This window comes from Platichthys flesus, chromosome 6 (assembly GCF_949316205.1).
Source record: "Platichthys flesus chromosome 6, fPlaFle2.1, whole genome shotgun sequence".
Taxonomy (NCBI): Eukaryota; Metazoa; Chordata; class Actinopteri; order Pleuronectiformes; family Pleuronectidae; genus Platichthys; species Platichthys flesus.
The window spans coordinates 9097817-9121800 of record NC_084950.1 but is presented as its reverse complement, the minus strand read 5'-3'; the positions used below and the strand labels follow the sequence as shown (position 1 = coordinate 9121800).

General features: G+C 42.1%; 3 protein-coding genes across 5 annotated transcripts; 1 reads left to right on the top strand and 2 right to left on the bottom strand.

Moving 5' to 3' along the window:
- Positions 1–300: 300 nt before the first annotated feature.
- On the bottom strand, positions 301–5152 carry neto2b (neuropilin (NRP) and tolloid (TLL)-like 2b). The gene is made up of 11 exons (XM_062389683.1): positions 4918–5152; positions 4649–4807; positions 3819–4067; positions 3630–3677; positions 3385–3512; positions 2590–2691; positions 2264–2390; positions 1873–1986; positions 1275–1405; positions 1102–1194; positions 301–1012 (listed from the first exon to the last, which is right to left on the bottom strand). The coding sequence occupies exons 1-11, from the start codon at positions 5150–5152 to the stop codon at positions 566–568; spliced, it is 1833 nt and encodes a 610-aa protein (XP_062245667.1). The 3' UTR covers positions 301–565.
- Positions 5153–17945: 12793 nt separating this feature from the next.
- Positions 17946–19604, bottom strand: LOC133955014 (uncharacterized). 3 transcript variants are annotated; one of them, XM_062389650.1, is made up of 3 exons: positions 19521–19573; positions 19237–19364; positions 17946–19109 (listed from the first exon to the last, which is right to left on the bottom strand). In XM_062389650.1, the coding sequence occupies exons 2-3, from the start codon at positions 19338–19340 to the stop codon at positions 18554–18556; spliced, it is 660 nt and encodes a 219-aa protein (XP_062245634.1). In that variant the 5' UTR covers positions 19341–19364; positions 19521–19573; the 3' UTR covers positions 17946–18553. The 3 variants fall into 3 exon arrangements, with proteins under 3 accessions (XP_062245634.1, XP_062245635.1, XP_062245633.1); XM_062389651.1 differs by lacking the exon at positions 19237–19364 and having other exon boundaries at positions 19521–19604; XM_062389649.1 differs by lacking the exon at positions 19521–19573 and having other exon boundaries at positions 19237–19514.
- LOC133955012 (magnetosome-associated protein MamJ-like) lies at positions 19522–22819 on the top strand. The gene is made up of 2 exons (XM_062389648.1): positions 19522–19718; positions 21173–22819. Exon 2 carries the CDS (start codon positions 21180–21182, stop codon positions 22104–22106), a length of 927 nt encoding a protein of 308 aa, XP_062245632.1. The 5' UTR covers positions 19522–19718; positions 21173–21179; the 3' UTR covers positions 22107–22819.
- The last annotated feature ends 1165 nt before the right edge of the window (positions 22820–23984 follow it).

Sequence of the window (23984 nt, the reverse complement as noted above, 5' to 3'; positions counted from 1 at the left end):
TTTGTCTGGTCCTCCACATTAAAAAGGTTAACATCTGGTAACCCATCAGTTATTCAGTCGGCCTACAGTCAACAAAGAGAGAAAGTAAAAACACAGACTAGAGTGTTTGATAAGGATAGGTGTGCGAGTGGACGGTTTTGTGTTGCTTAGTCCCTTTATATAACACAATGAGTTCACCTATGCCAGGGGCCATTCCACCGGTCCGACCTGCTTGACAACACCTATTCAAAGACTCCCAAACACACACTTCTCAGGACTCACACATGACATCATGATATTTATTCTTATCTTTAACACAAGTAATAAGAGACTGAGGTGATATTTTCTGTTTGGGTCATAAGGTAATCATGTTTCCTCGTCCTTTTAGAACACAAAATATTGATTTCAAACATAATTCAACAAAATCTACTGGCTTTACAGCAAAATGTGAGCACTTAAACAATAAAAACTATTATGACCTGTTGCCTGTAAAAGTCTCTTCCCTGCTCCTGTACTTGTTTGAGTTCTCCCAGATTCTGGCACTGATTTGGAAAAGTTGTTTTTGCTGTACCGACCTCTTGTCTCCTCAGAAGTCCATGGACAAGGATCTTTGCTGAGCCATTTCATAGTTCCCTCTCCGGCTTCCCTGTCTGTGCACATACACATCGTACCTTCCGTCGTCCTCGTCCTCTTCGTCCTCCTCCATCACCCTGTCCTGTCGTCCCATCGCTCGATCCCCACTGTGATGGCCCTGCGTTCGGCCTTGTTTCATACTAGGCCAGCTCTTCTTTCGCAGACTGCTGTTCAAGTCCCTGAAGGGAGGTAAGGTGGTCTGAATGTCCCCTCTGAAAGGGGGGAGCTCCAGGGACCCCCTGCCCAGGCTGTGTCCACCCTGAGTGGCTTTGATGGAGTTGATGGAGGCCTGAGAGCCACAGTGGTGTTCGTGTATGCAGCGGGAGCCCGAGGAGGATCTCCTGAGTGCATGTAAGGACTGGAGCTCCTCAGAAAACTCCCCAAGGTCCCCTGACATTTCCTGAAAACAATAACATCACATTTTCAGTTTTGAAAGAACATGGTAATGATCAATTATAATCAATAATACATCAAAGTATTAAAACTAACCTTGTCTCTGAGAGTAAAGAGTTCATAATTGGGCGGGTCAAACACTTCCTGGAGGTCGCCCCGGTGAAAAAGGTTATTCTTACGTACCAACACCTTTAAAGTATAATTAAGCACACTTAGTAAATCAAAAAAGTTCTCACCGATATTTTGTGGCAGGATTGTGACTGATTTACCTTTTTCCGTGGCTGTTTGACCTGCACCAGGATGGAGATGATGAGTAACAGCAGCACCACTCCCGTAGACACACAGATCATTGTCCCGTGGGTCTTTGTGATTTGGTGAAAAAGACCTTTGCTCTTTTTCTCTGGATTATGGAGATGAAGAGAGGGATGAATAGAGTGATAACACACAACAGCTATTCAGAGGCAGTGAGTACCGTCTGTATATTTGGCTGCCAGGAACAATGCAGAGGCTTCACAGCACAACACAATTTAAAATGAAGAACTAGAAGCGAACTCAGTGGAGCTCATAGCTCCACCAAAGCCCAGCTGTTTCCTTATGGGACCACCTGGAAATTCACTGGATCCAGATTTGTGATTGGATCTTCACAACATTTCACACGCTCCTAAATATCCGTCCCTGTAACAAATTTTTGAGAAATCAAGGAAAATTTGATATAAAAACAACATCAACATTTAATGGGATCTTCTCCAACAGATACCCAATCCTTTCAATTGTTTTTGTGTTATCTTGTTACAAACAAGCTGACGAATGGAAATTTAAAGTCCTTGATGGAAAAAATTACAAAATGCATTTACAAAAGCGGATTACCTTTACAGTTGCTTTCATCCCAGGGAAAGACACAGTTCTGTATGCCGTTGCACACCAGAGAAGTGTTGATACACATGTTACTGTGGCAAAAGAACGCACTGGCCGCACAGGGAGCTGTAACACAAACAACAGTGTGTCGCAAAAAAGCTGACAAAGCAACAAAGACATTTATGGTGAGGGTAAATTCATCTATTTCTTGTGATTCTTGGCAAGATTCAAATCTGGGATTAAATTTGATAAATTGCTTATTGAAATGCTGTAATATTTTAATTTAAAGTTATCTACAACTTCTATCTTATTATTATAAATCTGCATTATTGGATAGAAGCCAAGAGAGTGCTGTTAGAGAGGTTAAAATAGACAACAGAAAAAAATGAAAAAACAAACTCACGGTCTGCAAAAGAAGTGAAGAGCATCCGGAAACGGCTGAGACGACTTGTTTCATCGGCCCACATCCTCACCACTCCCACACCAGTGTCCAGCATGATGTCGTTGGCCACTGTGCTGCAGAACTTGGCCTGAAACAAACCACACATCATTTTCTCTCACAGCTTTCAGATGTGTCGTCTCATTGAGGCCAAGGTTCGGAGAACAGTCGCTGCACAGAGACAAACTGAGAACTGAGAGAATGATAGATAGTTATATGCAACAAGTAAAGCACGTCACGCCAAGAGACATTAGCTATGTAGCACATATATACAAATTTGTGAATAATACCTTTAGGTCCTCAATGGCATGACTGCCATCATAAACAGCCACAAAGTTCTTCTTGCACTCGTTCGAGTGTTCCATCTGGTATTCCAAGAATCGTAAGTAAATCTGGAACATGGAACATTTTTCATGCAGTTTAATGTATTTTGCTTTCTCATAAAAGGAACAGTTCTCATTTGATGGAAAGTTTGCATTACAGGATCAGATATGAATAATTTCAGCTTTACTCAATGTGGTCTAATGTGTTCTGTGTTTGCTTTGGACTTCATGTGCACATATGTTCAAGCTGTGGAATGATACTGTGCGAATTATTGGAAAAATACATAAGCGCATTTATCTAGGGTTTATTGAAGCTGAAGTCCACATGCTTCATCTTTATGATTGTGTAAAGGATATGAACAAACAAACATCGCACCCGATGTGGACAGGATAAACATTTTAAATGCAGTGAAGGCTGGAGACTCGTCTTTTAAACCACTACACTGTCATTTTGAGATTTTTCTTATTATTTCTTACTGAAGCTATCACTGAGTCCCTGGAATTGCACTTTGTGTAATGCTTGTGTTCTGATGATGTAGGGAAGGGGACTCACAGCTGTTGTGCATCAGCCAAGTGACAAAACATGACAATATTAGAGCCAACAAATGATTCAGGTATCATTAACCAATAGTTTTTCATTATCCATTAATCCGATATCTATTTGGATGATAAATTGAGTGATGTTTGGCCTAACGTCATAATATATTTTTCTCCAAATACTGATTAATATACTTGTCAAGCATCAAGTTAAAAAAACCCTACCCTGTTGTTTGTTGGGGCTCTTATGGTCCAGATGCAGTCCACCGCCTGGTCTGGCTTCACTTTGTACTCCTCATCCACCTGACTGGAACGGATCAGGCCGTCAGCACCAGACAGCTCGAACTGACAATCTGAAGAACAACAAAGGAAGCAGAGAAGTTAGAAATAAGGAGATTAAGGTTTGTGTTTGAGGGGGAACTCTTTAAAAAAGAAAAGAAACTGAGAGTATGCAAGTGTGGTGGCACTACCTGGAATAGGGTTTAAAAGTCCTCCCACATGCAGATGGAATTCAGGGTCTTTGGGGGGTGGGGGGGGGGGGGGGGTCACAGAGAGATATCACAAAATGAGGGTCATCATCAGTTAGAATGCAGGTCTTTGATTGGTCAATGACAGCGGAGACATCTGATGAAAACCACCCCCCTGTGTTTTGGAATCACCTGCAGTAAAGGTGTAGTGGACCTGGAAGCCGATCCCCTCCAGCTCCTCATCACTGTAGAAGCGGATCCACATAAAGCGGCCGCTGGAGAGGACGACTCCGGGACTGGCAGAGCCGCAGAAACGATTGATGAGTGGCGAGATGCTGAAGGGGCCGTCCCTCACCTCGATGTGGTCAAAGCGACACTCGAACGACGCCTCGATGTAGAAGGAGTCATCAAACCAGAGCTCTATTCTCTCGCGGGGCAGGGCTGAGGGAAGAGTGCTGGTGTGTCACTTCCACTGCCACAGAGGTAATTCAGCAATACAATACCAACAAAGAGCAGTAAAGAATATATAAAAACGTCAGACTTCCTTGTGTTGCTGATTTTTCATGAAGTATTTTCAGATCATTCTTTTGTGAGCTCTGTTTGATGGGCTCCAGTTGCAATTATGAAGAGAGCGACGCACAATATGACACCGAAGTTTGATATAAACTTTGCGATGCAAGATAATGAGGAATGCACTGTCGGAGAGTGACGGCTTGTTTGTACCTGAACAACCACAGAGGGAAAACGTGCGTTGCACATAATGCGTTTGTCAGACACTGGCTTTGTTGTCAAGACGGATACAACATCCTCCTAATAAAATCCAAAGATAATATGGGAACGATGCTGATGCCATTGAGGACGGATGGAGCAACAGCCGACTGTATTATTGGTCGTTACCAAACCAAACACATGAAACAGTGATGACGGGGATGTTCTCTCTCCATCAGATTCTCTTTAACGACCCCCCTAAAAAGAATAGAAAGAAAACTGCAGCAGTGACTCAGGCTCAAAGTGTTGGTTACCTTCCAGCACATAAAGGCACTCCTTGTTGGGAGGGTATGTGTTCGGGTAGTTGGGGGAGCGGAAGGAGCCCCCCTCCGTGTTCCGGACCCAGGTTCCACAGTGACGATTGCGCTGCGGCCTTTGAGAGGGTTTCACTGCTTTGGGTTCCGCACCTCCATCTACACGTGAAACGACATCCAGATGAGATATTGTGATGGTGAAACAAATCTAGACATGACAAAAAATACTGATCTACAGTCAAATGTGTGTCTTGATGCGTCAGTCCCACCTTTAGTCTTCTGTGCCAGAGCAAATCCCTCCTCGATGAACAGGAGAAATATCCAAACTGTAAAATAAACCAGAATACATGAGGGGGGGGGGGCGATCAAAGATAAGAGGGAGAGGGTGCATATCAGGACATGTGTGTGAACTTGCTCTCTCCTCTGAATATCTCCATGTATATAACAGGCCAGAGGTATAGGTTCAGAAACATGGGGAGAATAATGACCTGCTGCTTCCACCATCTGCTCCAGTGACTCTTGCTCCTTTTTTCTGCAGCCTTCTTTTTCTTTTTAGTCTTTTTAAAAAGAAAAGGTTTATACATGTTTCACTGTGCACAGCAATCTGCTGACTGCAAGGACGTCTAATGACAAATTAAATGTTCTTGATGAAATCATATCATGACATAAAGTATGACCTAAATAGAGCATCTAGCCTGAGGGCACCACGCCACCAAAATTTGCTTTGAGTTTTCTCCAAAGTGGCAAGTTGACATGTTGGCATTTTGCTGTGTTGCTGTAAACGTCCAATGACAAACTGCCGAGCATGGAACAGCAGCTGTAACGGCTGTGGTAATTTGTAGTTAAAGCATCCCCACTCCAGTTATATGTGACCACTGACGATCTAAGAAAAGACCAGTTTAAAACATTTAAGACTTTTTATCCAAGCAGCTGCTCACATGGGTCTCTTAATGATTTAGTCCATGTTGCCACATCTTACGTTAAAGTTACTTTAAAATAATCCTCTATCCCTGATGATAATAATGTGATACTATGACTGACCTTGAGAAAACTTCAAATGAGAATCTGCACTAAGATAGCGTCACAAATACACTAATGAACCCCTGACGAACAGAGTGGAGTGACATTTACATTCACATGTTCATATATACAAAAATACATCAACTGTGGCAATGTAAAGAAGCAGGAAAAAAATCATTTCTCATCTCAGAACGTCCATAAAGAGCATGTTCTCTATATCCTTCTGTATGCGTGTGAGTGTGAGTGTGCGTATGTGTGTGTGTGTGTGTGTGTGTGTGTGTGTGTGTGTGTGTGTGTGTGATCCTCCTCCTGTCCAGACACTGGCTCAGCCCATGCATATGCAGTGGGGGGAGAGACTTTCTCCCTTTTACTTCAAAATGAGGTTCTTTCCTTTCGTGGACCCTTCTGCACCACAATACTAACAATGATAATAGATACATAGATAATATTAGACATACTCATAAGTCAGAAGTCATTATATAGGCTAAAAATATATAAGACAGCATCGGGAGCTGTCACTTCAGCACCATGAATGAAAACAAACCAGATTAATTTGGCTTTTTCCAAAGTTTAAAAAATGTCTAGGCAGAGCTGATGTGCTCTCACTTTTCAGGACAGTTGAATGAATCACTGATTAATGTACATACATATTTCCCCCTAAACTATCCTATCATTATAATTACTGTAGTTATTATTATTATTATTATTATTATTATTATTATTATTAATATTATTATTAATATTAATATTATTAAACCAGGTTATTCCCATTGAAGTCAAAGCTCTCTTTTACAGGAAAGCCCTGAACAACAGAAGCAACACAGTTTCAACAGTTAACACATTCAAGATTAACAACATTAAAACCCTTGCACACATCATGGACTCAAGAGATTTGACCAGAGCTATAAACTCCTCATCGTCTTTGTGAGCATTTTTGCGCCAATGACAATCGGTAGAGTTTAAGAACAACGCAGGTCAGGAGTCATCTAACAGAAAGATGATCACAGATTAGACTTTATCTCCCTCTCCGGTTAAATCAGTAATTCTCATTCACACAAAGATCAGAAAAGACATTTTCTCTTGATGTCCTGTATCGGGCAAAAATGAATAATGTCACTCACCTACAGTCATCCTCTCAGATGAAGTCCTTTCTCTGGCTTTCGATTTGAAACTTTACCAGCTCTGTGTCCCTCACATCCCTCTGCTCCGCTGACTCGACGGTCTGGATTAACGCATGTTAAAGAACCATGGTTAGATTTACAAAACCCAACTTTCACCTCTTTACCCTAATCCCATTGGTCAAGATGAGAGAGGCATCTGGCGTGTGAAGTAAAAAGAGCTGATGAAATTCTGATTTATCATCGGACTTCCCCCGCGGAGAAAGATACACAGGGAGATGTTCCTGCAGAGCTCAAGGCTGGATCAGTCTGACTCTTCTCTCTCACAACAGATGATCTGTCTGCGGCTGCTGGGGTTTTAAGATTGGGCTCAGTTGGCACGAGAAGGGGGGGGGGAGCTGATTGCGCATGCGCACAATCATACATGTGTATTAAGTGATATGACAATCTACACACAGCCTGTTTGGCATAATGCGGATTTACATTTGGAAACCTTTTACATTTAATTAGCTGACACACACACACAAACACACAAACAGGGCACCTGTGCCAAGAAGCTTGTTAGGTATATAAATCAAACACAGATTGCCTTCCTGTGCAGTTCTGTGCAGTGGAGAGAACACTCTCATCTTTCTCTGTAGGGACACACCGTGAGCTGCCGAGCGATGAAAATGGAAGCCAAGAGTTACTACTTCTTTGATTTGTTATCTTCCGGAAACCCAACCTGATGCCTCATTCTTGGATGATCACTGGCATAAACAGCTTTAGTTGTTTCTTCTTAACAGAATGCCAACCTCCATATATTAACCAAAACATTCCGGCTATGTCTTTAGCTTGACAATTGATGAATGACAATTCTACTTTTGTATTTGAAAGACAGTGTTGTTAATTATTTTAGCAGTCACATTGCTTTAAGTAAAAGCACAACAGCCCTATCAGCTATATATATTTTAATTAAATATATTTATTGACCCCTTAAGTCTTTTATTACTAAACTACATATCTTACTGTAGGATAAGTGGGGTGATGACAAAGTGTAAAGTAATAGGAAATGGAAAACAAAAGTACTATAATGATAAAGTACAAATTGAAGATGTACTTCATTACATTACATCAGTGCTTACTTAGAACAGCAGATGTGATTAGATAACTTCTGACCAATTTTAATACACATTGAAAAAGTCAAAGAAAACATTAAATTTTGTTATGATAATAATGTTTTCTTTTCTTCCCTGCTTCTTTTAGTTCCTCTTTCTCACATGAATGTTGTTTAGGTGACACAGAAGGAAAAGCAACAGTCACCAAACTCCACAAAGGAACAGGAAACCGAAGCAGTGCAGCGCCATCATGCCGTGTTTTCAAAGTCTCCAAGGTGATCATTATTCAGTGAGGTGGCACCAATTTTTCTTCTGCAGCAACAACCTGGGGGTGAATTAATTCAGCGCACACACACAATATATGCACCATCATAAAGTTGCATCATCTGGGCCCGTGTTCTAAAAAATGACCCGTTCCCTAGTGATTGATTATGAGGAGAAAGTGCTGCCTCAGAGATACGGAACATGAATCTTTTACTTTCCAGGGTGTGTTCGGTTTTAGGAGGATCGCAGCGACTGTGCCTAACCCTGCGCCGAGCGACAGTCCAACTTCAGAGAGACAGTGCGATTAAAATCTGCATCTGTTGCCAGGCTGCTGTCTCGCCTCCTTCGTCTGAGGCTCACAGGAAGCAGATGTTTTGCAGATGGTTTGAAAAAGATGGAAAGTCAAAGAGGAGCTGGTGGGGACTTAAAGCCAGCGGAGACACTGTTTTTTTTTTTTTGTGAGTTAGAAAACATTTTGAAAATACAGAGAGACGTCTTTGAATCTCAAATTCTATCTTTATTTAATTTGCCACATCCTGCAGCCCAATATTTGCTCAGAATAAAATGTTTAGTAAAATCATTTTTCACTTCTCTCTATCACATTTCATTTACCTGACGCTAACTATTCAACAAGCTGATGAAAGTCTTCTATGATATGAATGCAATGCTTAACGATTTGAAAAAGGAGGAAGATCATGTCAAAGAGTAAAAAGCTCCAGAAGAGGTTGTTATGCAGCTGCTGATACTTTGAAAATAGGAAAATAGCGCAGATAAAACATTGGTGGGACCTTTTTTAGTCACATGAAAACATAATTTCTTCCAGATGAATGTTCGTCTTATTCTTTCGAACAGGATATCTCAAGAACGCCTTGAGGGAGATTCTTCAAAATCGGTACAAACACCTTAACTCTTTTGGTGGTTGGAGGGTAAAAGTCCCAGTCACGTTGACTTACTTTTCTTGTGAACGTGATATATCAGAAACACCAGGAATTTCTTTAAATCTGGGACCAACATCAGTTGGATTGAAGAATGACCCAATTAGACTTCAGTGGTCAAAGCTCAAGGTCACTGTGACCTTTTAAAACCCATTTATGCTATGTGAACGCATTATCATAAGCGTACCTCCAGAGAATCTTTTAAAATGCAGCACAAATCTTCATTTAGAATTTAGAATTACAGTTTGGTGGTCAAAGTTTAAAGCTTACAGTTGCCTCACAAATCCTGTTTTTTAGTTTTTTGTACATTATATCTCGAGTCTGCCTTTAGGGAATTTCTTCTTATTTTGACCAGTTGTCACTTGGACTCACAGATGAACTGAGCAGATTTCAGGTTAAAGGTCACGGTGCCCTGATATGATTTTGGAAAAAGGTCTGTAGTTTGAAACTGCACTGGTTGGCGGAGGCATACAACCACAGGGCGGTAGCTGGTCCTGTGACACTGATATCACTGCACCACCTTGAAGCTCATAACAAAGAACAACTGCACAGTGAAACATCATCTCAATGCCAATCCCCAAAAATCCCCCTCATCACCTAATCCTCAAAAGCACCAGCGTTGGTCCAGCAGCTGTAAATAAGACCCGAGCATTACACGTGAGAAAAGAGGTCAGCGGTCATGTGAAGATAATCAGACATCTTCTCTGTGATGTCTCAACCTTTTCTGGCAAAAGGTTGAGCAACCACTCCAGTGAAGGCAGAGACAGCGGAGAGGATCTGATGGAGCATAATGAATCCTGAATTGTTCTTTCGCAGGCGCCAGGGTTTTAATTAGCATTTTGATTGCCTGTCTTAACCAGGCAAGTGATTGCTCTTATTAGCGTGTGCTTAAGGATGAAATTAACATCTTTAATTTGGCTTAGTTTACAGTTGAGTGAGCCAGGTGACATTGCATGGTGAGGCGTTCGGTCCCATACATTCTTTCCTTTTGTTTTGTAAGAACACACGCATGTACAGTTTTCAAAACTTAATGTATATGTGCATTTGTGTGTCTTATATTTGAAAAGAATTGGTCTGAAAAGAGATTTTAAGGACAGGGGTCATCTCTGCGGTCAGGGATTACATGGTGGGACATTTAATGCAGTTGCAGCGTTACAATATGGTGGAGGTCTCTGCAGCTCTCTAAATCCAAGAACGCATTTCTAGACTCATTCTGAATCCCTGACACTGCTGCTCGATCTGCTCGGTAACAAAGCTACAGATTGACGAATTTAAAAGCAAAGCACTTTTATCAGCTTCAGAGGAAAAGTCATTAAGATGCCACCACGCGCCTGTGATTGGCAGGAAATCCCTGTGGATTTGGCCTATTACTGTTGATGAGGAAGCACAGTAGCTCCCGACTTTAACAGGGTGGAACCGATTAGTGTGTCCCAGTGACTTCACATTTATGATTACATTGATTTGTGTTTTCCTCACTCTACCCCCCCCCCCCCCCCACACACACACACACACACAGGGTATTTGACTGTTATGTCTGTAGATCACGTCACAATCAGTCGCCCTCCTGCACAGTCAACTGTTTAAATCCTGCATTCAGCTGGAGACACAAACCAATCACATGGTGGAGAAAAATAAATACCTTTTCTTAAACAGTTTTCTTTTTCTTTTTTTTCCTTGAAGGCTGTTCTTCAAAAGCGTTATCTACACTTACTTGGAATTTTAATCATCCACACAGAGCTTGACGTTAGAAGCCAGAATGCCCCCGGGAGACCCCGCCACCGGGAGTTAACATAAATATCCTCTTGCCAGACAGATTTACAAATACTGTACGTGATACCATGCAGCAGGAGGAGCTGGTGCTGAACTCTAGTCTTATCTCTCTGGCCTATATGACAACAGATTAGACCAAGAAAGAAGAAAGGAAATTAAAAGAAAAAAAATATGACCTAATTCGACAAATGGCAGAAAAACAAGTGTTGGTTGATGTAATTTTTAAAACATTTGAGAATGAATTAAAGATGGTCATCAGATATTTGCGGTGTAGGTTCCAAATTTACTGTCGATCCTGTCGTCACATTATTTGTCTCCTTCTTCTCTGCGTTACAATCTCCATAATCTGCTCATCCACAGCTCCGACACAGAGCAACGTCTTTTCTGTCTTAATACAAATTCACATATGGTTTGTTGTGTGAGATGTCGAGCAGGACTCACACGAAAACACACAACCCCCCCAACACACACACACACACACAGTTGCCACTAATCTCCCATTTGCAAACATGCAACTAGATACAAATTTATTTAAACTCTAATTTCATCCTCTGGTCTTTTGCAGCGTGTGAGATCAGAACATAAACTGCATCCGAGAGTAAATTAAGATTTTGAGTAGTAAATATTTTGTTATTCCGGATGCATCATCTGGGAATTTGTTCCTTGAGGCATCTTTCTCATTTTCAGTGATCCGATGTGAGCCAGGAATAAAGAAAAGCTGTGACTAAAGCATATTTGGCAAAGCACCCTGTGGGGGCGAGGAGAGCAGATCTGCAGGTTGTTGATGAATGGATCGTAGGGTTTACTCTTTACTAGCAAATCCTGTTTATCTCAGCAAAATTATAAAATGCAAGACTTTCTACTTATCTGAAAATATAACAAATGATATCATGCAATACAATGCCATCCGCTCCTATGATTATTCTTTGAGTGTGATGGGGGAGAGAGCAGAAAAAACATGCAGTAAATGGCTGGGTCGGAATCGAACCTGAGGCCACGGAAGGAGGGTTCAAGCCTGCATATTCAGATCCTGTTATTATATCAACAATAGAACTCATTGGATTATTTAACCTATAGTAAATGTTTATTTCAAGTTTTTGTTTCACTCATTATATCTAGGTGCAAATTCTAATTGAGCACATAGAGCTTTGCACATCAATAAATAGCACGTAGTCACGTTGGATGACAGCTGGGATCGAGAGCTCTTTTGGAACACATATCAAATGGGGAATGAGTTACTCCCTTGTGTTTTGCGGCAATCAAAGTTAAATGAAAGCGAAAAATCCGTAACATTTAAAGGTCACTTCCCCTTTTCCTCGGGTGTTGGACTGTGTCTGTCGAGATGAGACGAGGAGAGATTAACTGATCCCAAAGTCTGCATCTGTGACCCGATACGTGCACTGACTGTTACACGTGCACACACAACATCACCAACGTGGATCTGCCACAAGAAGAGGATGTTGTGTCTCTGCCAACAGATGAGGCCGTCGCCATCATGTCCACTCGAATATCTTCATTGCATTGAAACGTTCTGCGCTTTCTAAACCTCGCTCTTTTACAACATATGGCCAATCACAAGGACCAGTCCGGGACAGATGGCCAATGGGAATGACCCTTACACAAAGTAGGGTTAAGCCAAGGAAGACAACTAGACGATTAGTCTGCTTCTCACCAATTAGGGCGCTCAGAAAGAGAATAACATGTGAGAGGAGGACGTGGAGAACAAGAGGAGCATGTCCGGTTCGACTTAGGTCACTCGGGTCTCAACCTTAAAGCTTCTCATCTGTCCTGTTAAAAAATAATATACGCGCAGATACGTGTGATTATAAATATGATTAGTTCATTACAATATTCATGGGTAAAATGTCATCCTGATCAGCACTGAACCAATGTTCAAGAAACCCAGAGGACTAATGCTCTCATGTTACTGAGATTTATCAGATATTCCAGTCATGTTCGACCCACAAACACGGCAGACGAGTAAAGCAAAGACAAGCTTTACTGCGGCAGCAACAGAAATCTTCTTAGCACAGACTCATCTGGGTTTGTGGCAGCAAGCCTGGATGAGGATGAGTCCAACGGCACCAGGGTCCTTAAAGATTTTTTCATAACAAATTATCTTATTTAAGCAATGGTAATAAGTTAGAATTTTATTTTTTTCCTTTTGGTGTCTATTAAGGAACCAAAAAAAGATTTGGCTAGGAAGCAACTGCGTGGGCCCCTCTTGTCTAATAATTATCAGGGTCGGTGGAATTTTATTTATGCAATGGAGTCACTATAGAGTGGAAAAAACGCAAAAAGCACTCTGAATAATAGTTATGTCTAAGTGCATCTGCTGAAAATGACAACAATATGGTGACACCGCTCAACAATCTGTGGTGAAACCATTCACGCGTCACTCCTTCATCCCTCTGATTATTTGTTGTTCCTAAAATGCGCTAAACTCGATCGCTTCAGGGAAAATGACATTGTGCGTGCAGCTGGGTGTTAACACGCTCTGTGCCTTGAGATTTCCTCTTTTTTTCCCTCCCCACTTTTTAATTTAGTCAAATATATAAAGCTGGTCTTTGCAATCAAGGCCTAAGCACATGTAGGAAGGGGCTTTAGAGACTTAATTAAAACAGGCCCGAGGGAGAGGAGGCAGCTTTGGGCACAAAGTGATAGAAAGTGAGAATCTGATACGAAGTTGTTCTGAACACCACAGATGAAAAGAGGGTGATAAAAGAACAGCGAGAGGAGAGAAGAGGGCAAAGGCGAGGAAAGGTTTTGTCGGGTTTTGGCGAGATTAGCATGGACTTTGGAGCAAAGGGCGCGGGATTAGAAACCATCAGGACTTCTCTGTGTCCTCACTATTAAAAAATACATTTCAAGGGATCAAACAACTACTATTGTCTGACAAATCTATATAATACTACGAGTTGATTATTAAAAGCAAATAATGCATTCGCGTTAAGAGACTCATCAAAATACATTTGTGCGTTAGATGCAAAAAATACTTGAGTAGGAGAGATAGTTACCTTTAAAACTTTGATTTAAAAATTTGCTGAGACAACAGACAATCAAGGGAGAGAGATGGGACTTTGGATGATAAGACGATGCAACACAGTTTTAATTACAAACCACGCTGCTGCAACGCTGATTAATTCCAACATCGACAAATTGTTCTCTCTCAACAGTGTGTGTGTGTGTGTGTGTGTGTCGTTCTAGGAGACAGACATAAGTAAGGATGGTGAAAACAACAGACATTTGAAAACAATGCTCAGTGACTAAAATCTAAAAACAAGGTGGGGATGTCTCATTATTTCAGTCACACCACAATAACCTGTGGGGTCAGAACATCTGGAACAGTTCTTCTTATACGAAGTCCCTTTAATGACATATTTACTTTATGTTTGTATGATGTTTCCATAACAGATGGATTTGGTAGATATCAGTGGTGGAGAGTAATAAAGTACTGCTGTGTACATTTTGGTGTTGTTACAAACTTCCATTCTCTGCATTTCGCTGTTTGCCCGCTAGGTGGCGATGACGACCCAGTCGGCCCATGCAGTGACTCCTCGAACACGTTCAGCTCTTTGATCGTGTTTGTTATTTGTTATTTATCATTAATCACAGCCTTTGATATCCACACAGCCTCGCGTGTGCGCGCCTGAGGAGCAGTGCACGTGTGAGTGAATCCAATATGTCGGCGAATCCTCGGACTCTTCCAACATGGATGGCAAACAAAGCGCCGGTGAAAGAGAAGAAGAAGACGAGCAGCAGGAAAGCCAAAGCAACGAGGTAATGAATAAAAACAACAGACATAGAGTCTTGTCTGTGGTTTGATCCGCTGAACAGAATCTCGTCGGTGTGATTTCAGGTCTGTTTTCTATTGTATGAACGAGGAAGAGCTGGTGGAAGCTGCTGTGTCGTATCTCACCGACACCGCCTGCCAGGGTGCTGCTCTCCCTCCCGACCACAAGGTGCCGCTGCTTTCTCCCATTTTAAAGGTAGCGCATGTACAAATGAGCAGGAAACTGTCCTGACAGATGATTGAATGAAGTGTAAACATTGTGTGTTATATAGAACTATAACCTACATCATCACTTACAACAGCATTTTAATAATAACTACGTTTTACATATTTTACATCATGTTTTTTTAAATATTTATATAGAATTTAAATGAATGTTTTTTATAATATAGACTAATATAAATAGAATAGAGAAATCTCTGACAGAAATATGAAACAAATGTTATAGTAAATTAAAATGTGTAGATCGAAAAGTGATTGGTCTTCTTTTCCAGGCTTTGGAAACAGAGTTAGACAACGTAGACAAATTAAATCAAAAAATAATAATCATATGCCGTACCATTTTTTGTAGAGGTGATAAAATGCAGGTTATTCCCTGAACCAATGTCTTAAAAATGAGTGTCCTGTCTTGCAGGTTGGTGACAAAGCAGTTGATGCCACTGTGATGATCAGAGAGAAACCTTTGTCTTCAAAGACAAGAGCAAAGTTCGTGTTCGAGTCTTTAGAAGAGGAGTCATCGGACTGCACCGACGCCCAGGAGGACACATACATTTCAGAAACAGACTTGGACATTACTGATGTGGAGACGCTGCCGTACACCGAGAGCCATGGACTCCGGGGTCAGAGGTCAGGACCCATTCAGGACCCCGGTGGTCTCATGAAGGCTGAGCTGGACTTTGACAAACAGGTGGAGCGCTCACAGACACCAGCAGATGCAGCGCAGCAGGAGGACGATGGCTTACAGCTTGTACGGGAAATATTTTTCACCTGATGATTTGCGCATGTGGCGACCAGCACTCTATGTACATGTGTAGTTGTTCTTCTATATCCTCAGCCAAACAACTGGGTCAAACCTTACAGGATATGTGCAGATCTCTTTCATGGCAACAACAGTAATATGATCACTTCCTGCTTGACAATTTGTCCACAAAGTAAAAAGCCTAACATCTATTTTGATGCTGCAATGCTTATATTCAGCTGAATTAAAGAGCTTTCATTTTGAAAACTTTACAGTCTGAATATCTTACATGCACTGTTTTAAAATAACGCCAGCTAAGTAAATCAGGCATTGACTGTATAGTCTTCATTGCAGATAAACCAGGTAGGGTGGACACAAAGTTTTCTCACTTTAGTCTGCACCATAGACTGTTCATAAAAAGCTCTACACAGAAACAACATAGTAACAGTATATTGTACAACTGTTTGATGAGGACGAATGACACGGAATAATTCTAACGTAGCTCCATAGTATTATTAGGCAGGTTTACAGCAGGCCCCGCACTTGGAGTTGAGGTCAGACTGGTCAGCAAAGTTGTGATCACCAGCTCAACCTGCACACCCACATAGATGTAAAACCAGAGGGTCATGTTTTCCCAGGCCACAAAGGGCAGATTGAGGAGCAAAAACACAATGATGCCGGTCATGATGAGCAGGCTCGACCCAGCCTGACAGAGCACGCTGCACCACAGCAGGGCTCTATCCTGGGTGTAGGCCGCAAACAGCATGGCCAACAGGGAAAAAGCCACTAGCACCAGTGGAACGTACAAACACAGGATTATTTTGACCTCAAACACAGCTCCACTGAAAGGGGTGCAGTGCATTTCGGCGTGTTCATGTGTTAGACACATTCGAAAGGGGCTGATGAGGACGTCATCGGAGCGGATGAACACGGCAGCAGAGAGAAACAAGGAGGTCAACGCCTGAGTCAAGATGAGCAGGAGACACATTGAAATCCATATAAGGCGTCCAGTGAAATTGTTCATAGAGAGAATATGTGTTGCCTGGTCAGACTGTGGAACCTCCGATCTGTAGATATAATGTCCATATTGACAGAAATACAGGAATTATAAGGATAGTGCTCAACATAGAGAAAAAGTTTTTGACAAAATGGCAAGAGTAATTTATGAATGAACTTACATCATTATTGGTGAAGAAATATTTTCTGCACAGATGCCTGTTTGCTGAATTTCTCACCGTTGTTCACAGTGGTGAATAAAATAATTACATGGATGGGCCTCAGTTGTCCTTTCTTTGATATGTGAGTTTATTACACCGTTGATCTGTGGACAGAGAAGATTGTTGGTTTAACATACGTGCAGAGAGTCAGACCAAGAAGCTTGAGCTTGAAATAAAGCATTCCTGCTGAGGCTGCCAAACATGATTTTGGTCAGCCATTATACAAACAGTGTTATCATATCATATGGAAGATAATCTTCAGATATGAACTTTGAGAAGGATGCTTGTTCGACTTCACAGCCCAACACACCTGTGATTCAGCAATAACTGTGTCAGGAGTTTAACCTCAGGTTTATCAGCTGATCATGTTTATGTACTGAATCATCATGGTCACCTGACCACCATCGAAATGAAACCAAAAGTGGAAACCAGTTTTGTCAACATAAATGACCAGTCCAAAATAATCCCTCGGAAATCTAACCTAAGTATTAATATAGAATCTGACAATGTAAACTGACTCTAGTGAACTAATGACTCGTTAATTTTATATGTGGTCTACTTACGTTTGGGAAGCGACATCATCTGCTGTCTGCCACGTTTTGATCCTGCTCCCGCCGATGCTCTGACTACTGCTCAATATACACACACACACACACACACACACACACACACACACACTCTCTCTCTCTCTCTCTCTCTCTGTCTCTGGTAGAGCAGTGGAACAATCTGTGACAACAAACTCGATGTAACATCTCCCCTCCTATAAAAAGATTCTAATCATTATTATACATTATTTAAACGGGACAGCATTTACCTTAGTAGTCATATAAAGATGTCTATTGCTTAGCCTAAGTGTTATATCTTGACATGGTGAATATTAGTTTGTGAGGAAGGGTATGGTGGCTGGGATGCCTCCTAGGACTGGTGTCTGTCACCTCAGTGCCATCCTCACTTGCAGAGCTCCCCCTCTGCTGCATGTGCATCCCGGGCTGCTCCGGGGGCCTGACGGCTCTGAAGGGCCCGTCTCCACTGGTCTGAGATCAACGATGTTGCGTCGGTGGGGATGAAAACTCAGTTGGCAACGTGAAAACTTGACCTTACAAACACATTCAGCTCTTTTTTTTTTTTTTCAATTCAGTAAAAGATGTTTATTAAGCACAGATTATGATATAAACGCAGCATCCCTGAGTATTTAGTGTCACTAGAACTTCTACTTATTCATATTCAAATTCAGCATTTCTTCAACTTTTTTTCATCCGTGTTAATGTCACAATAAATCACTGCAGATGTTAAGTTGAGAAATCAAAGCTGAAATATTCTGAGGTTTCCATAAACAAAGCACTGAACAATGTGAAAATGAAATATACTGACCACAATACTGCACAGTCATTGTATGAGGGAAATCGAAAACACAGATTTAACAAAAATGGAATTCAACGATTCATAATTAATAAGTCATAACTGCTTTGGTTTTCATTAGCTTAAATGTTCAGTGTGTTGAACTTAGTGACATCCAGTGGTGAAGTTGCATGTTGCAACTAAGGTCGAACAATAATGTTATGATAATAGTTCCACTCAAATTTGCTTGTTGGTTGGTGGGTTGATTATTCATTTTTTCCTTCTGATTTTCACAGATGAAAATCACGTCCTTTTTTTTCAATCTTCATGCACACTTAGGTAAAGCTGAAGCAGGGACAGTTTGGATGCGACTACTTCCAGTCAGACCAGTCGGACTATAGCCTCCTCCTCAACACATGGGTCAGCACAGTGGTGATCACCAGCTCGACCTGCACGGCCACACAGTTGTGAAACCAGATGGTCATGTTTTCCCAGGCCAGAAACGGCAGATTGAGGAACAAAAACCCGATGATGCCGGTCAGCATGAGGAGGCTTGACGCAGCCTGACAGAGCACGCTAACCCACAGCAGGGATCCGTCCTTGGTGTAGGCCGCGAACATAACGGCCAACAGGGAAAAGGGCACCAGCACCACAGGAATTAACAAACCCAAGATAACCACTGCTAAGAGGGGGTTAATGGTTATCTCAATCTCAGCTCCACACAAAGGAGAGAGGCGCACTTCACCGTCTTCGTGTGTTAGACACATTCGAAAGGGGCTGATGAAGAAGTCGTCCGAGCGGATGAACACAGCAGTAGACACGAACAAGGAGGCAGACATCTGAGTCAAGATGAACAGGTGACACATTGAAATCCATATGAAGTGTCTGGTGGGTTTGATCACAGAGAGGACGGAGCCGGCTTCAGCCCGGTGGGGCCCCATGACCTCTGACCTGTGGATTTAATATTTATATTAACAGAAATCAATGCATGACAAGTTGGTTACAAGGATGGTTCTTCACAAAGAGAAAAACTAGTTGACAAATGACCTGTAAATTCAGTATCAGTGAGTGAACTTACGCCTTCATCGTCAGTGTGTGGCAGCAGCAAGTGTGTCGCAGGGTTTTAAACTCAACCTCCAGCAGATCAGCTGACCCTATGTTTATGCTGCTGCAGTGACGCATCAAGAAATCGCAATAATAATGAAACTAAAAGTGAAAAATAAAGATTGTACTTAGACAAATTACCAGTCCAGCGTTGTGTAATGTTGATCACTCTGAAGTAACAAATAGCATAAGTACTGAGTGTTAAAGTCGGACTGAGCGCAGCAGTTGTGCAGTTTGATTTGTTTGTAGTTGACTTACTTTTAAGATTCGACGTCAGTGTCGCTCTGGTTCGCGCACGCGCTGTGGTGTCTCAGCCCCGGGGCCGAGCATTGTGATCATCGTGAACGCGTACGGCGCTTTAACAGACAGTTTGACGTGCCTTCTTCTCAGAGTCGAGTGCGAGCCCATCTGCAGCGTTTCCTCATTTCACTGCAACGGGAAAAAAGGGTTGAAAAGGTTGGTGACACACATGTTACAGTGATTTTCTTTGTCACTTTGAGTCGATGCGCGTGTTGTTCTGTGCACTTTGGAGGGTTTAGACTTTTTGTTCAGCACGGGGAGGGAGGCGGGGTCGTCTGCTGCAGCTCCTTTGTTCCTTTTGCTGTAAGCACTAATTATTAGATTGGGTTTGCATTGAGAATTATTCGTATGCGGGATTATGGTGTCATCATGTTGTTTGAGTGCACGTGAGCAAGTGGATCCAAGGTTGTGACGGACGGTACATTGGGAACAAGGTGTGGTTGTTTCTCACAAACACAGGGAGACCAAAACCTCTCATTTGTCTTTTTAATAGGAGCTCATCTCGTTTAAATGTCTCTGATTCATGCCTTTTATTGAGGTGAGGTGCCAATTTAAAAAAGGAATCAAACGCACACATTCACCTTATGGACCACGCTGTACAGAGCACAGTGTGCGTACCACATGCTGCAGCCCCTGGGCTCAAGAAAACATTATGTCCCAAAACGCACAGACTGGAATATCCGTTGCACAACTTCTGAGATCAATCCTGACAGCTTTAGTTAGGTTTATTTCTTTGATTTTGTTGTTTTGTAACCTCGAATAATGTTGCTTTTGTGCAAATAAAGTGTCAACTTAAAAGGCAATCAGCAACCACAGGAATTATACACAAAATATTAGACTTTATACTTCATTATAATATAATTCACTGCTGCCCATCTTGACCAGGATTCTTAAAGAAGATGCATTTTATCCCAATGGGACGTTGCTGGTTAAATAAAGGACGATACAAAAACCTCAGTGGAGCTCACACGTCCACCAATGCCCAACAGTCTCCTGCAATCTAACCAAGCTGCTCCAAATTGTACAGAAGTCATTTCCCTTACTATGACTGTTTTTAAAAATATCTTGAGTTATTCCCTGTTTTTAAAAATATCTTGAGTTATTCCCTGGCCAATCAGTGATCATAATTTTTTTTTTTCCAGAAATGTATTTATTGGATTTTGCAGATTTTACAATACAAATGAACATTCACTAAAAAAACATGCCCACAAACAGAAATAAAGCTCAAATACTATATTCTCATGTGACACCACATACTGTATTTTGAGGCATCACAACAGTGTTAAGCAACAAAAAAAGGTTGGTTTTCCATGGCTTAGAGAGACTTTTAAACCAACTACAATTTATACATTCCCTGGTTCTGCCCTCCTGATCCCAATCTTCATCAGAAAGTAATGGCTTCTTCCTGGAGTCATACGGCGTCTGTCCACCAGGTGTCATGGCAATCTGTTCAGCATTTTTTTTTGTGTAATCTTGTTTACAAACAAACCAAACGGATTGAACCTCCTTGGCTAAGGTTATAAATTGCTTTAAGCAACCACTTGAAGAATAAAATTGGACATGTAATCCTTGAAAATAATGTGATTGTCATTTCTTTACGCTCTGTACAGGTTCACCATGGGAAACCAATTCAGCAGAAAACGAGACGAGCCTGTGCCTAAGCAGGAGGCTGCAGCAGGGGAGCCGGCAGCCGAAGAGGCTGCGATACAGTGCACCCAAGAGGCCGTGGAGCCGAAGAATCTAGAGGCTGTGGTGGGCGAGTGTGTGACACAGCTTGCGTGTCAAGGGGTAGAGGCTATTGCTGTCTACGCTGGGCTTAAAGATGCTGAATCAGAGCCAGTTAAAGAGGAAGCTCCAGCCCAACCCAACCTTCTGGACTCAATCAGCGAACCATCTCCTCCAGAACCAGAACCGGTTGCAGCCCCAGAACCGGTTGCAGCCCCAGAACCGGTTGCTGCCCCAGAACCGGTTGCTGCCCCAGAACCAGTTGCAGCCCCAGAACCGATTGCAGAACCGGTTGCAGAAGCTCTGATTTCCCTAACTCCAGAACCTACTCCTCAAGAAGAGCCTCTCTCAAGTCCCGAGGTTGAAGCTGTCCTGGAGCCCACCTCAGAGTTATTACCAGTCCCGGCTGAGGTTCTGGAGAAAGCCACAGACATGGTTACTGAGTCCAACCCTGAGCTTGTCTCGCCACCTTTGTGTTACTTTGGTGGCCTCGAACCTGTCTATGCTCCTCCTTGCCCAGCTCCCATCCCTCTCCCAGTTGAAGAAGAAATACCCTCAGACATCCCAGAGAGCAGGGAGTGCCTAGACACTGCTGAGATCTGCACGTTTGAGCTGGAAAAGTCTGAGTCCCTGGAAGAGCCTGCGGAGGTGGAGGCCGCAGAGAATCTGGAGCAGTTCGTGAGTCATGTCGAAGAGGAAAACATTAGTGGACTCCTGCAGAAGTTGGATCTGAAAGAAAATGACCTCATCCCCATCGATGTCCAGATCCCCGATGACGCTCCCATCACAGACATCAACCTGTCCACCGAGCTGATTTGAATCCCATAAGTGAAAGAAGTGAAGAGATGTTTTTTTCTGTGAAACACTTTTTAACCTTTTTCTTGACTTCTGACTTCACAAATACAAAGTTTGATTGCTCATGTGTGCAGCCTAATAAAGGGAAACGGTTAATTTTCTCTTTCAAAATGAACCAAATGTGCCAAGTGAACATAATGATGTCTAAATACTGATACATTGATGTTTTTGGATACATGTATACTGTCGTATATTATCTGCGGGTGATAAGAACAGGAGCTCAAGCAGGACAGGGGATAGGCGTTCAATTACGTTTCTTGATGGACAACAGAGATCTTCCTCTATGCAAAATTCCCTGGGCAAGAATTTAAATGTATTTCTCATAGGGTCTTGAAGAAAGAGGTGCTGTTGCTTTATAAAAACCTAAAAATGATATAGTAGTGTAGTAAATAATCATGTTTATTGAGTGCAAAGGGAAAAGTATGAGTTTTTTGAAGTGGATAAACCATTAATTCAAAACGACAGGTATAAGGGACAAAAGCAATGCAACCAAAGATGGAGACCATTTATGTATCTGATTTATATACAAGTTTTCAATAAACATTTTTGCTTAACACTTTTGTTTGGATTTTGCAATATTCCTCCAACAGGGATGAAAGTTGTATATTCAGGTGATTTTTTTTTTTTTTTTAGAATTTAATTCGTGCCTTGGTTGTGGAAATAAAATACTTCAAGTGCGTTGTGGTCATGCATTCAGTTTTTTAATGTAGAGGAAATAATCTTACTCCATGTTGCGATACATCACATTCATTAGCTCCAGATGTACAGTAGCTGTATTCTGGTCCCATCACACTGAACGTGGAATGTGACCCAGCTCCCCTTCAACCCAAGTGACGAGTGCCAAGCAGGGATCTGTTAAACGAACACGCTCGAGCAACAGTGAGTTTTCTCCATGACACAGCACCCTGAAGAACAGGCTCGTACACGTATGGGACACTCAGTATACATGGAAATTAAACTACAGTCAACACGGCTCAGATGGTGCAATAGAGACGGGGGCTTCTCGCAGTCTCGTGGGAAAGAGGACAAGAGGAGGAGGGAGTGGGAGAGACGAGGCCACATTCTTTCCAGAGGAAGGAGCTTTTTTCGGGGGGCCTGGGTCAAAAGTCCTCAGTGTGACTGCGTGTCAGTCCATGAGAAATCTGCTTCACATATGCTTCCCCCCCCCTTGCCCTCACTGAACTACTAACCCTGTGTCTTGACTGTAATAGTGAGCTGGTTGGTAAGAGACGTCTTCCTACAAATTCAAAACCTAAAATAATAAACAGACTTTGCCAATTTGCCGGAAAGGCGAAGAATTCCACAACGTCGGCAAGATGTACAACATCCAGCTCAGAATGGAGACAACATTTATCCTGCATGAGGAGATCACCCTGTCTTCTCCAGTTCCCTAATCCATAAGAAGTCCCACTTCCGATAAACATGGATGCCTTGTCTGGTCACACCTATGTTTAACCGCTTACACCACAGGGCACGGCTGACGGGTAAGTCCCATGGCTTTGGCAACACACAGGCGATGAGTCTCCGTGGAGAGGGAGAGGCCCTCTGCAGCCAGTGATCTCAGTCAAGTCGCCCTTTAGTAAAAGCGTTCATGTCATACCAGAGGGTTTCAGTTCAATAAACAAATGTGCTGCAGTCGAGTCAACCCCCCCGTCCTTATTGATTTCCTGTCTCTTAATGCACTATGACAGCCAGAGGACAAAACCAAAGACAACACAACTTGGGATTTGTTTTTGTGATTGTGATCAAGGAAGTAAGATAAATGTGTTCTTTTATGTAAAGTTGTTTTAGTACAGGGCTGCTTTGTTAACTTTTTCTGCAGAGGAGGTTATATTTTCATGA

What these genes read in the sequence shown, in the direction of transcription:
- LOC133955014 (XM_062389650.1), bottom strand. Translation starts at nt 19,340, where the DNA reads ATGCGTCACTGCAGCAGCATAAACATAGGGTCAGCTGATCTGCTGGAG. An exon ending in CACACACTGACGATGAAGGC is followed by an intron (nt 19,110 to 19,236) that starts GTAAGTTCACTC and finishes TTAAATCCACAG; the next exon opens with GTCAGAGGTCATGGGGCCCC.
- LOC133955012 (XM_062389648.1), top strand. Translation starts at nt 21,180, where the DNA reads ATGGGAAACCAATTCAGCAGAAAACGAGACGAGCCTGTGCCTAAGCAG.
- neto2b (XM_062389683.1), bottom strand. Translation starts at nt 5,152, where the DNA reads ATGGTGGAAGCAGCAGGTCATTATTCTCCCCATGTTTCTGAACCTATA. An exon ending in CCACTACACCTTTACTGCAG is followed by an intron (nt 3,678 to 3,818) that starts GTGATTCCAAAA and finishes CACCCCCCAAAG; the next exon opens with ACCCTGAATTCCATCTGCAT. An exon ending in ATGCCATTGAGGACCTAAAG is followed by an intron (nt 2,391 to 2,589) that starts GTATTATTCACA and finishes GGTTTGTTTCAG; the next exon opens with GCCAAGTTCTGCAGCACAGT.